We start from the raw sequence: 14535 nt of genomic DNA, 5'->3' as shown, positions 1-14535 counted from the left end.
TACGAAAAATTTCAAAATGTATACTCATAGAGTACCAACATAAAAATATTATGAAACAAAATGCACTTGTATTTGCTTCGTTCTTTTATTTCATAGCTGCTAAAGAGCAAAAGTAATAAAAATAAATTTAAGCTTAAATTACGAACCGGTCATTAGTATAAATAAATTAATCGCAAATCGAAATAGCTTTAATAATTTGTGGTCGTAAAGACATAAAGTATAAAGTTAATTCGTAACAGGGGATTGAATTGGACGTACAGTATCGCGTGTCACATATGTTAATATGTAGACTAATAATTTAATGTACACTCGAGCATTTGTTTACGATTATATTACTGCATACATACGATTGTTTGAAGGCCAATGTGCAACGAGACGTACAAATACAATTCGCACAAGTTGAACAAATAATATTCTTAAGCATCAGCTATTAAATATCTAGTGGTACGTATAGATATCTCGTCCTTGGAATGTTTTATAACAATAATCCTGCACTAAACACCACCGATGCACAATGAATCCGTACACAAAACCAACGTTTAGGCCGTTGACTATAAATTACAGTCTATTCGCTCTTTTACAACAAAATCGAACAGTTCTAAAATTTGTCTGACGCACTTGGATACCTCTATGATTTTGGTACCCGAGATAGGGTTCTGCTCCCTTGACAATAGCCCCCTATGGATACGCTACAGGTATACGCGTTATCCACCGACCAATATAATCGACTAACCAATATAACTATAATCAATATAACCGACCAATATAAAGTAATCGGTTACCGATCGACAAATACACTAGGACGATGACAAGGTACCTGTTCAACGCCGTCGTTGATCCGAATACGATTCGTAAATAAACGCCTATCGCCGCCGCCGCGGTTATCGCTATCGGTGACGAGTTGACAGTTTCGGGGGGATTCGGCTGGTCATTTCCCCTTTTAAATAAATTATTACTCGTCGTGGACATTGTTACAGCCACATGGTTACGAGTACATAATTCTTTACCCAGACTAAACTGATCTTTATTCCATAGCATTAAACTTTTTTAACGGTTTGTTATTTTTCTTGTGTTAATAAAAGATGTGACTTTCATAAGCGTTAAAAATACAAGCGTTTAATTATTATTTAAATACCTATGACAATCACGATTACCTCAAGCTAACGAATAACGTACGACGTCGTTAAATAATTAATGAGGTAACCGATCGCAGTGTTGTGCACAGTGATCACCAACATTCGGATTTCAAGTCGCCGGACGACGGACGGTCAGAGCGATCCGGAACGGTCGTTCGAAATCGCCGCGGAAACGGCGGACCAATAGGACCGCAGGCCCCATACGAAACGCTGCTGCGGTGTTAGTATCGATCGTGACGGCTGGGCGACGCGCACGCCGCCTCGGCCGTCCGCTAGCAGTTGTAGTTGCACAGTCGTCCCTAGACCGCGTTTAAAAGGGTCCGGGATCGCGCGCGGCTCACGTTATCGTCTCCAAGGGTGCCCGGGGGGTTGATAGGACGCGCAGTGATAGTGCGGTCGCGTTCACGGTGCGAAGTACGTCACTGGAGCAGTGGTTGCCGAACCGACGGAACACGTGAGTACAGAGTAGACGTTGCACGGCAATTCGTGTTTAAACCGGCGGACCGTTTCGCGTCGTCACGATATCCATTGGACGCGATCCAGGGCCGGGGACTTCGAGGGGCCCCGTTATCGACCGTAGGGTGTCCGCGCCGAAAGTCCTAACGCGCATTCGTGCACCGTTGTGAGGGGGGGCATGACAACGTTTGTCGGCGCAGCGGTTCGTCCCCGTACGATCTGCCCACCCGCGTGCGTCCGACAGGAAATGCGTAACACAACGACGTCGTTCGACAACGATACGTGTCCGTCGACCACACCGTGGGGTTAGGAAAACAAATCGAAATGGAAAACGATACGAGAACCGCCGACCGTCATACGTGTTATCATTATTATCATTGTTATCATTGTTTCTGTCCGAGCGCGATACGGATAATTATTCAAACAAGTAACCGTAACGCATTGCATTTCTATAAAAATCCATAGCTCCCACCGGGTTATTATTTTCTTTACGTTTCGTTAAGCCGCGGTTAACCTATGACGTTCATTTTCTGCTAAAAACAATAATTGCGAACATCAACACAGTATAATGGTTCGCTGCTAAGAAATTTAACTGCGAATGAGTGCACATAAATGTATACTACCACAAGTGAACATTTTCAGTGTTTTTTTTCTACGGCTCAACGGATATTTTACGAACCGACGAGAGGGTGAGAACATATTGATTGCTTGTACAACTCTGTATTCGAACATAACGTTGTCACTGCTGAATCATCATTTGAATCGTTTGTACAGGCGATAAACTGGGGAGTATTAGTTAATCAATTATAATGTAAGTTCCTTTAGGGTTTCACATCTTCACATTTGTAGGCGTATGCACGTTTTATCGGAATATTTTGAATTCGTAAGTTATGCTACAATAGTATTTTTTTGTAAAAAAAAAATTAAAATTAAAACTATTTGATTTAATTGAGATATATAATGTTCAACATTAAGTGGTTTATAGAAAGTATGTCGCTACGTTATCATATTTAATCTTATCATAATTAATTGATTAGCGCAATTGCATTCGTGAACCCCATAAACCTTTTACCTTTTGAGCAAAAGATCTATGGTGAACCCAGAAGATGTTATCACGTTTACGTATTTTAAATTTTTCAATCAGAGAATATCTTATTAAAATCATTGCAGAACTGTTATATATGTTATTGCGTTAATTCGCTTATGTCATATTATATATAACGTATAAATAACAGTATAAATAACGTTTAACCGCTGTAAGTGTTTAACTGATCTATTTACAAATTTTTAAGATACAAAAAATTATGTTTTATGATTTACATGTAATACATGTTATATGCAAGAATCATAACCTTCAATTTTAATATTTTAATACTATTTACTGAGCTTTTGGGTAAAAATATTAATTTATAAATGTTACAAATTAATGACAAAATCGCTTGTACATATTTAAAATAATGAAGTGCCTCTTGTATTATTCGAATTTTATTTATTTCAATCTACAGTCTACGGTAACGACACTCGATAAAAATATAATTTATCTAAACGTTCATACTTGTTTTATCGGTTTAAACGTGCGATAATAACCATACAAATACATTAGCAAAAATGTGACACTTAAATTTGTCATTTTAAATCATTTTGGTTTCGTTGAAAATTAATTTGTGTTTAAATAAAAAAATTCTTCCGCGCAGCGAAAACATCAAATGCTTTTCGTAAGTATGGATACTCGAAATTTCGTTCAACAAAAATATTCATTCCAACACTGTTTTTACATATGATTTGTGATCAAACCGTCCGGCGTTATTTTTCGTTGTAGACATTCGGGACAGCACAATAGTAACAGTACACGGTATCTCTCGGGTCTTGGGCTTGAACCTACTCTGAATACCTACCCAATACACTACGGTCACCCCAAATAATATTATGTAACCGAAACGGTTCGTCGCGGGTATCGTATGTCTGCAGCGGCCGGCAACGGTCGCCCACGCACATGCTTGACATTAAAAAATAGTTTTATCAATCCTTTCCACATGTGACGCATGCTTCAACAACACCGTTTATAACGATAATATGACGCGTACGCACAATACAACTAAATATTAATCGTAGTACAACAACACCATAGCCGATGTTTAAAGTAGTAAATGTAAAAAAAAATATTTTAAAATAGACTAGATATGTTCGTTCACGAATGTTGGGTAGACGATTCCTATATAGGTACGTATGGTAAAAGGGTTATAATGTCAAAGGTTTACGTTGTCAAACAGCAGTGAGCACATGCAGGGATTCTGACGAATATGTTGCTAATTTGTTGTCTGCAGCCAAATCAACTCACTCGCAAAATTACAAATCTATATATTTTTATTCGACCTTAATTAAAGTATTCTTTTTATATGAAAAAAACCATTTTTCAGGTCGAATGAAATGTTGGTGTAGGGTAAAAAATATTTCTTAAGAAACCTGTCGGTATACACGGTGCTTCTCTGCGTAATATAATATTACGATGAATATATTAGTGTATCAATATCAATAATTAAATTGTAACGATATATTTTAAAGGAAAATTACTTTTTTTTTTGTGACGGCTGATCTTTCGCTGTATGTAACCGAAAAACGTTCTTTTGGAAATTGTCTAGAAATCTATAAATTTAATGGAAGCTCAGAATTAAAATAAACAATCAAAATAAAATAAATAAATAAAAGGGAATAATAACTTGCAGTAGATGATACCGTAGGTGTAGTTTTAATAAGACGTATTTAATTTAATATTTATTCATCTGGAGTGTATAAAGTAAATGTGAACCAGCATTTTTTGTCGATTCGTGTTTATATTAAAAACAATACTATTTCGTCAAGTACTTCGACCCGATTATCAATAAAGTTTGGTACGATATTGAATTGAATGCGTGTTTTACCGTCGAGCAATAATAATCCGATTATTAGCGACGAATCCAAGGGGTATTAATCTTAGGAAATCATAAATAATATGATATGTTAAGGGTATATACGTGTACGGTGTATTCACGACCAAACCAATCACAGAACGTCATTTATAATTCGAAACCAAAGAGCGAATCGCTTTATTTATTTACACAAAATATATATGAACATTCGCGTCTCGCAGATATTACGGATTTTCGTAAAACATTATTAATACGTAACTGATCGCGGGGGAGGGGGGTAACTCCCGTACACGTGCCACCGTCAATGACACGTTCGTCGTGAACCGCAGATTTGATCGAAAACCGTTTCTAAAACCGCGTAACAACACACGCGAATCATATCGTAGTACGGCACCCGCGGCTTGAATTCGATATACGAAATGCTGTGTAAAAACCTGATTTTTTTTTTTTTTTTTGTCTTTTTGCAGCTGCTGTTCCTGTGTTAACGGGCCCTAACCCAGCCTCGGCGAATCCACCCTAACTCCGTTCGGTGGCGCAGGTATACTCCGCTCGCGCGCACACCCGGACCGCGCGCCCGTGTACGCGCAAGGCGTGTAAAAGAAGAGAATAATAGCGTAATAGTACGGCACAACAGTATGGCGCGTGCGCCCCGGCACAACGGTCCGGCGTCGGAGGAGCAGCTGTTGGTTCGGTGGCCGTGACGTTCGCGCGCGGTCGTCGTCGTCGTCGTCGTCTGCTAACACCGCGCGCTCGTGCACAACATCCCTGTCGAACGGCAGTCGTTCTCGCCGCGACCTGGTGTGCCCGTCCCCGTCCCGTACGTACCGTCGGTTTGGCGCGCGATCACACGAGCACGGGCTAGCCGAGCGGAGTGCACTACCCCGTATCGATTCCGCGTATATACTCGCCCCGCATCGATCGTTTTGTCGGCGGGTAACGACTCGCGTGCCGACGCGTGATCTATAGATCGGTATCGTCCTCCCGGGTTTTCTTTCCTCGTCGTCCGGACCGGCAATCGGTTTACGCGCACGAATTGTACCATGCCGTCGGTGACGGAGATCACTACTACTACTACTACTGCTGCTACTACTACTATTGCTGCAACGTGATCGTCGAGCATGACGACGACCGGTTTGGTAAGTACGAATACGTATAAATGTACGCATAACGTCCTCCGATTTTTTCCTATTTTCGTTTTTCGATCGATTTTCCTTCGTCGCCGTCTCCTGCCGGTTTCCGTTTATTTTATCACGGCCCGTCGTCTCCCGCCAAAAATCCGTCCCCGTCTTCCAGGTGATAATATTTTCGGCGTCGGGTTCTCGCGCTCGAATCCTGGCCGCACCTTTACCGTCTCCGCGGCAACGTTATTATGTCCGTCATTGTTGAGTACGCCGCGGGATCTCTTTTCGGGTTCACCGCGAGTGGACAACACCACAATCTTTAACTCTGACTGACGCGTACCCTCGGGTGACAGGGGTTGTGTTTGGAGCACTTCAATAAATTCGAAAACTCTCGTGTTGTATTTTTTATTTTTATATTGGTTAACGGTAACACGGTAAGAACTGTACATATGAATCGTGTACTTAGGTAGGTCCAGAAAAAAATAATAAAATATTTCTTTATACAAACGTGGGCGAGAAGAAGCGGGTTTCACTTGCAAAACGCATGACTACTCTCCGATAACGTATCTAAATAAATACGTCTGGTACATAATCGCGTATAGCATTACGTTTTATGTAATTTTATTTTTCAAAAATTATTAATAGTCTTACAATAAACTACGAGGTTAATTGTTATTGAATTACACGTCGGGAACGTACAGCATGGACGTCAGTATTTTCGATTCAATATATTCAAAATATTGATTATTAATACTTTTAAAGATTTATTGCATAAAACGAACGTCTAGTGAGTGATATCACTGTAAGATGGGTGCGCTTCACGTATTTATTTTCGTACCTACGAAGTTTCTCCGTTTTCGTACGATAAACAACATTCACCGAATTCTTTTTGAAGTACGATATTTACATTTAATATTTCTATTATAAGTTATGAATCATAAATCGCATGTAATAAAGGTTGTAATCGCATTTGTTGATTGCAACGAACTGCAGTCAGAATTTATTTTATCTGACCAATACGTTTAGATTAAAATCCTGATTTGTTTGAAGTAATTTTTGTATTTTTAACAAACTATTTAATGCAATACTGCGTAAATTTACTTTGTTATTTATGGGTTTGTAAACTTTTATAAATATAATGGTAGTATATTAAGAAAATAATTCAATTCTGGTTTTAGGAGACCAAACTTCGTACTGATACATTGCTTTTGCTTTTTTGTAGATTTCCCAAAAGCTTACATTATCCGTGAACTAAAAATGAAAAAATTTCATTGACAAAAATAAATAACGAATTTTTTATATTTCATTCTACGTAACACGTAGAAGATTTGCTTTGGCCGCAATAGGTACTTTTTTTTAAAATGCTCAATTTTCTTATTCTTAGATCGTTTAAAATACTTTTATAAAAATATAATTTAATAGTCATGCGTTTGTTCTAGATGATATTGTTGTATAGTTCATGTGGTAGTCGATTGATTGTTTAGATGATATGACATTTCGGTGTAGTGTAAAAGTAAATTTGTACAACTGAGATTAAACAAGAATTCATCTTGAAATAATAATAATATGATATATTGAATTTTTTAAGGATCAGCATTGATTTGTAAGCAGGAATATTTTTAGTAGTTAAACCAGAGGTTATACCTCAGTAAATTATGGTATCCAATGACTCATGGTAGCGATCCAAGTACGTGTTCTCAAACTAAAATTATACTTTCCATAAAAGGTATAACATATAGTTTCTTTAACGTTTTTTTTTTTTTTTCTATTAAACGTAAAACGTAATAATTTTATGATTCCCAAGTTACTTTAAAAGGATTTCGTTTCGATAAAAACGAATAGAATTTTTATTTCTATACAGATTATAAAAGCGTCTTATTACTATCGCTATTATTATTATTATGTCAACGAGCAGTATTAAATGATATGAATAACGGTTCATTTATTATAAATTCAGTTTTCTGAAACACTGAACACGTATTGTACAACCTATAATTTCAATATTGTTGAAAACGTTTGTTTCGAATTCATATAATCCAAAAATAACAATCGACGTCAAAAAAAAAATATCTGTTTATACATATAAGTATACTAAACATATATGTATATTGTATGGTTAAATATTCAAATATATAATACTGCAACTTCCTTTATTTTATTTGTATTATATTACACTATTGTGTGATATTATTTCTTTAGTTTCCACTAAGAGCAGAGGTTTTCTTTTTTTTCGTTACATATTGCAACAAACAGTAGTAACAAAATTATGATTTACCAAACGTAGATTTCTAATTTAAAGCTAAACGCTATACATTTCTCAAAAAATCAACCTAGAATCGATATTATTGTGCTTACGAGATCAAAGATAATATCATAAAATCGTGGCCTGTGATGAAGATTATAACGGCGAATCAATGGGCGCAATGCGTAACAATTGTTTTGTGAATCAAATCTTACGTTCAGGTTGACAAATCACACGGTAATTAACGGCAATCCTGATTTAAACTGAAGTGAATGCCTGACTAATGTTCTATAATGTTCCGACTGAACCTCTTATATATAAAACAACAAAAGGTGATTTGAAACATTGTCGATTCTCGACGGGTTTGAATATTTCTAACATTTAGACAGATGTTTTACTACTCGATCACTGAACCATGGTACATGTGCCAAAGTTTTAAAAAACAAATCCAATGGCAACGAATACCGACTTCTCGTCGAAGTTCGTCAATTGTTTATTGTATCTAATATTGAGTTCCGGTATCAGTGAATTGATAACGTTTCATATTGAAATGGTGGTCGTGGCGAACGGGTTGAGTTCACATGCGATTTGTATTTTAATTTTACGAGTACACCAAACGCGCGACAACAAAATATCATCAACACCATGGCGAGTTACACATTTTTTCAAATTTCTGTTATTGTTCCGGGGTATGATAAATTCGGTCAATGGTAATAAAATCGTGATTGTTTATGATTAATATTTATGATATATTATTGTTTATATCGCGGATCACTAGCCGTGCGTATATACGTTGTAATATTATACTCGCACGGGTTCCCTTTGCCTACTACTACTATTAACAATGCGCGACGTGTTTACTGGCACGGTGTGCGCTTATCGATTTCAATGATCATTTTCGCAAACCGCGTAAAGGGTTGTATAATTAAATGCACGCGCATTTACTTTTGGGCGCGTCAAGGAGGGAACGAACAATGTCTACATTAATGAAACGTAATCTAGATACGACATTGTTGCATGGAAAACTAGTTATTCCCTATTACATTTTACACCCAACAGCCGCTGTACGTATACGGTCGAATGGTAACTGATGGGCTGTGCAATAATAATGTCGAGTGCGTGTGGCCCTTCGGTTTTTACGATTGACGGCAGTAAGACGTTTCGAGGCAAACGTTGCTCTTACGTTCACGAGCTGTAGGTTTTTTATTTTTCTTATTTTAATTTTATACTGTTACCCATAGTTTTCCGTGTTATACGGTTATTCGTCAAGATTAAACGAAGAGACACGAAGCGTAAAAAATCATCTCTTTCTCTCACGGAAAAAGAAAATAAAAAAAATCGCCGAAAAAACCATGCACACCACCGGCCAATATTATTACGTGTGTATCTATACGTTATTTATTATGTTATACGTATATACGTACAGCGTTGGACGAACGACGGGGAAAAAGATAATATACTTTTACCGTTGTCGTGTACAATATCATCCCAAACAAATTATATGTACATATACATACGTAACGTGATATTATTATTTATCATTATGTCATTACGGTCTCCACGAGGGGCGTGGTACGGAGTTGTATACAATTATAGAAATTATTATTATACAGTTCCTGTAAGATTTTCTTTTGATTCTCCAAAATTAATATCAGTTCATTTAAGAAAAAAAAAAAAAAAACAATAATAAAAACGTTCACACCTTATAATCATCATATACGATAACATTATAAAGATGCTATGTCCAAATTAAATAATTGAACTCTCGTTTTTTAATTCGTTTAGCTTAATATTTTGTTTATTATTGATTTTACGCTTCGACGAAAATAGCCCTTTTTTCCTCAAATTGTTTCTACGCACAACTCTTATTTCTATTATATCTACAATAACATTATTGAACGTATTTTGAAAGTACTCAAATTGTATGTAAGAGATACGTACCTACATTTATCTTAATTCCGGAACCAAATTTAATCTAATTATCTTTTTTAATTATCTCTATATTTTGATCTTTATAAATATTGTTACCTATCATTAAATATTCTGCAGTAGTATTATTCAATATTACTTTTATACTGTTAAATAAAATATAAACATTTTACTTTTAATAAATACATAAAATTGTAAATTTGTAAATTTGTGTATTTCTTAATTAAATAATTCGCTATATTAAAAAATAATATATGAAATATAACTGGACTATGCGTAATAACGTAATGGCATCATTTATACAATATTATACTACTACTGTTTACTACTACTGATATAATAAGCTAATTGTTTTTGAAAATAAATTTCTAATTGTTAAAGCAAAAAATATATAATCACGATAAATTAATATGAAAATATGCGCAATATTGAAAATGAACTAGAATACAGTTTTTATGATGTATATTACACTGGACAATGAGTACGTACACAAAATCGTAATAAAAATGGAACACAACACTATGTTTATTTAAAAATGTAAACATTTACAGTAGAGATCGTTAACTAAAAATAATTTTTAAACACAAGAGATTTAAAATTAGAAATAAAACTCTTTATTAAAATCTATGTATATAATTTAAATGTAAATTTTGTATTATATAAATATATATTGAAATTGTCAATATTTCGATGATTTCCAGTTCATAAAATATAACTCTATGAATATATACCTTTTTCTCAGAGGACCATGGTGTTCTGCGAGACATAGCGTGAAAAAAAATTGAAGAGCAGTTCATTTTCGTGCATAGCTCTCCTCCACTACTGAATACCATCCCGATGGTTGATTCTGGCACAAAAAAATATCTAGACCAACAAAATTAATATTCTACAGCCTCGCTCTCCTCTTCAGACAATGCAGGCTGTGCTTTAAATATTACAAGTACTTTCTAGTATTTTACACTTATTCTAGAGATGGCACTTTAACAACTTTATTGTGAGTTTGTAAATTTCACATGCTTATTTTCACTGAAGTTGAGACAACGGTACGCAGATCATTTTTATTTTTTCGAGTAGACTTCACATATTTTGAGTATGCATTTACAAGCACGATGAATTGAAGTAAAATAATTATCAAACCTAGTCACTTTTTCAATACCGTGTTCGTATAAAATGTGAATAATAGATATTTTCAGTTAATCGTTAAAATAGTTTATTAGTTAATGCAAGTGTATCAAATGTTTAAATTAAACTAGAGTATTTGTGTTTAATCGATAAACAAAAAATAAAATTATTGAATTAGAAGATCGCAGTTATTATTTCTAAAAATTGTTTTATTAAACGTTTGAAATATATTTTTATAATTGTAATATATTGTATTATATATTTGTAATACACTATAGTTAATAATTTTTAAATCACAACAGATATGAAGTCAATGAGTTTTGTACTTGTGACATCGTTATTACTCTCATATTAAAAATTATTAGACAATTTTTTTAATGCATATATCTACACACACACACACACACACACATATATATATATATATATATATATATATATATATATATGTACCTACATATGTACTTGTATTTCATCAAATAAATATTACAATTAACGAAGAAGTAGGTATTTTGTTTTTTGTGATATTGATAGAGAGTTCTATTGCTTGCAATAATTTTTTTCACTCTCGAATTGTGTTAAATTGAAAAAAAAAAGTATTAAGAACTAAAAAATAATCGATTCACATAGAAATTTACTACGGTAATTGTTAGTATTTTTTCGTAGAGTAAGTTTTGGCTGTTAATTTGTTATCACCAATGCTATTTGAAACGAAACAGTACCTATTTATTATAGAGTTTTTCATTTCAAATATTTTTTTAAAATTTTTCACAGGAAAATGATAATTAATTCTTAAAGTATATCTCAATGGTAGAAATCATATTATTGCAACGAAATATTATTACTTTCTAAATAGGTATGTGTTATTCGCAATTATCAAATACCAATTATTTACTATAGGTCACTACTTTATTTGCGTATATAGAACAAATGTTTTATTAAATAGTTCGCGTCCGACATTAAGATAACATTACAACCTTAAAATAATAATAATATACAAATTACGATAAATGATAACATATCTGGCTGCCCATTACCATTTACCGTGTAATCTTTATAATATATGCATGTAGGCAGTTCAGTTATTTACTAATTCGTGCTATTTTTGATAAACAAATTCACTCGTTTTAGGTATGCGTGTTTACAACTGAGTATTCAGAAAATATATTTAGTTAATCTGGTGCAGCATTGCATAGTTCTTGTAATATTGAAGTGCAACACCGTTAGTCACACCGAATCGATCGAAGAAAACGTTTGGTTTTAAATATTTAAGTGATTGTCCGTTCGAATGGTAAACATGCATTCAGAAAAAATCACAACTTTTACATCCGGTTTCTGAAAGGGGAGGGTAAGTTTGGCTAAATTTTAATAATGGAATTTGTGATTATATTGACTATTATATTCAAGTGGATCCTTGATTCCCATATTATAACGTCTAAACAGTATTTTTATTTTTTAATCGTATCCACATGTTATAGAACTATGACAGCCGCGTTATAGTAAATATGTTTAGTGATTTATCCCTCACTTATGGTACATGGTTTTTGTCTTTCCTCCTAGAAGATATTGTGCAACGTAATTAATACGTATTGTTTAAACTTAAAACTCGCCCAAGTTTGGGTCTAACACCCAAATGGCGTTAAAGAATTTACATTTTTCTACTGTTCTTTAAATTAACGCGTTTATATTTAAGCTTATTGAACAGTCACTTAAAACATTAATTTAATTGTGTAGAAAAAATTTTTTTATTCCAGTCTAAGCAAATTATTATAACATTATTTAGTACTATTTAAAAAAAAACAATTTACTACGCTCTGAGTTATGAATATTTTATACATACACATACGTATTGTCGGTAATTACTCGTATATTAAGTGTTATTTAGCCGCACAAGGTAATCTAGTTTATTGTCTGATAACTATCAATATTTATAGATGTAAAACAGTATATTATATCATTATGTGAGTCTATGACGAATGTAGAATATTATATATTATATATTCGTGGTAAGAGAGGGGTGTACGCAATGTCTGTATTAGTTATATTAAAATTAGACAAAACGATTCAATGGGCATAAGTAATAATAGGTTTTATTGAATATTTGAAAGTCTATATATATTTATTTTATTTTAAATTAATTGGCTAATAAGAAAAATTAGTAAAATATTATACACAATTAAGTATACTTCTACACGTACAAAATATCATTGTACGTATTGTCTTTAATATGTTAAATTATGCTGTTTGTTAGTTGAAATCGTAAAAATGTCTCCCAGCACGTATTTAATCAATAAAATTGTTATTATTCATTCGAAATGAATATTTATATTATTATAAATACGTGCATAAAGAATAATTACCCACGTATATATGTAACCGATAAAAATGCAAAGAATTCATTCTCATAAGCTTGTAATTTATTATAATCATCGCACGTATATAGTATAAAACCAGAAATTTAATGAACATATATACATGATGATTTTTAAACTTATACTTTCATTTTTTTCGATAAATTTATGTGCGTTATCGAAAAAAATATTTTTATACAGACTTAAGTTGTAATTACATAACGTTTTTACTAAAAATAAAAAATATAACTCAATATATTTTTTATTATTCTTATATGATTTTTTTGAATAACATATTTTATGTTTTTAATTCAACGTTAATAGAAAAATATTGTATTTGGAAGAATCGTAGTTCTTATATAACTACTATTTACGTAATAAAAATTATGATAAAAAATACTAGTACGATATTTTAAACATTTGAACACTATAGTAATTTCTATTCCAAACAAAATGGATTTTTGTTACAACAAAGAAAAAATAATATTAGTAGGTAATGATATCGAGTTCATTTGAAGTTTTCTACTTTTTTAAGTATATAGGTTAACTAAAGTATAGTATAGTAAGTACTATGGTTATTAATTTCTCATGGTTGTTTTGGTACTCATTATACTGTTATAATAATTGATAAATGTAATACGCGAACGTTGTTAATTATTATTGTACTTTTATGTTAGTAACGAGACTTATTACTTAATCATCTATTTATTGTAATCCCTATTATAGTTTATTTTAATCGATAATTAGAAACTCTGTATTATTCTAATTATTATTATCAAAATCATATGTATCAAACGCATAATAGATACCTTTATACCGTTCAATTAACAATCCATGATTGTTTTTTCATACTTTCTTGGTGCACGGTTAGTTGAACAAGTCATTAGAAATTCATACTTAATAAATAAATTTAAAAAAAATTACATGATTTTAACTGACTAATATGGAAGAAAGTACTACATTTATGACAACATAATTTAATTTTGCATATTATTATAAATGCTATTAAATCATTGATCATTTTGATGAATTGAATCATTGAGATTATTGTTGACATTTCAGTAGAATCCGATACGACGAAATGATGACATAAATTACATTAAAATGACTATAATTAGATAATTTAATTTGCAAGTGTTGTGTACTTTTGTACGGATTGATTAAATAGTTATTATTCAATTACTGCATAATATTCATAGTAAGAACCACTGTTATGTTCTTTAAAGAACTATTATTTAAAATATGTATTTATTATTAAATAAATAATCCTTG

At 32.8% G+C, this 14535-nt stretch overlaps 1 protein-coding gene across 2 annotated transcripts in view; it reads left to right on the top strand.

The window, feature by feature from the left end:
* The first annotated feature begins 1404 nt into the window (after nucleotides 1-1404).
* LOC112681653 (disheveled-associated activator of morphogenesis 1) overlaps nucleotides 1405-14535 on the top strand; it is a 47899-nt gene continuing 34768 nt past the window's right edge. Inside the window, exons 1-2 of one of the 2 annotated variants that reach the window (XM_025551910.1) lie at nucleotides 1405-1590; nucleotides 4966-5634. In XM_025551910.1, the coding sequence (XP_025407695.1) occupies nucleotides 5617-5634 (18 nt within the window). In that variant the 5' untranslated portion in view covers nucleotides 1405-1590; nucleotides 4966-5616. Of the gene's footprint in view, nucleotides 1591-4965; nucleotides 5635-12072; nucleotides 12261-14535 lie in introns of those variants that run through there. The other variant, XM_025551913.1, reaches the window with a different exon arrangement.

The sequence above is a fragment of the Sipha flava genome, unplaced genomic scaffold, assembly GCF_003268045.1.
Source record: "Sipha flava isolate LNK unplaced genomic scaffold, YSA_version1 194_pilon_pilon, whole genome shotgun sequence".
NCBI classification, from domain to species: domain Eukaryota; kingdom Metazoa; phylum Arthropoda; class Insecta; order Hemiptera; family Aphididae; genus Sipha; species Sipha flava.
This window is presented reverse-complemented; position numbering and strand designations above follow the sequence as displayed.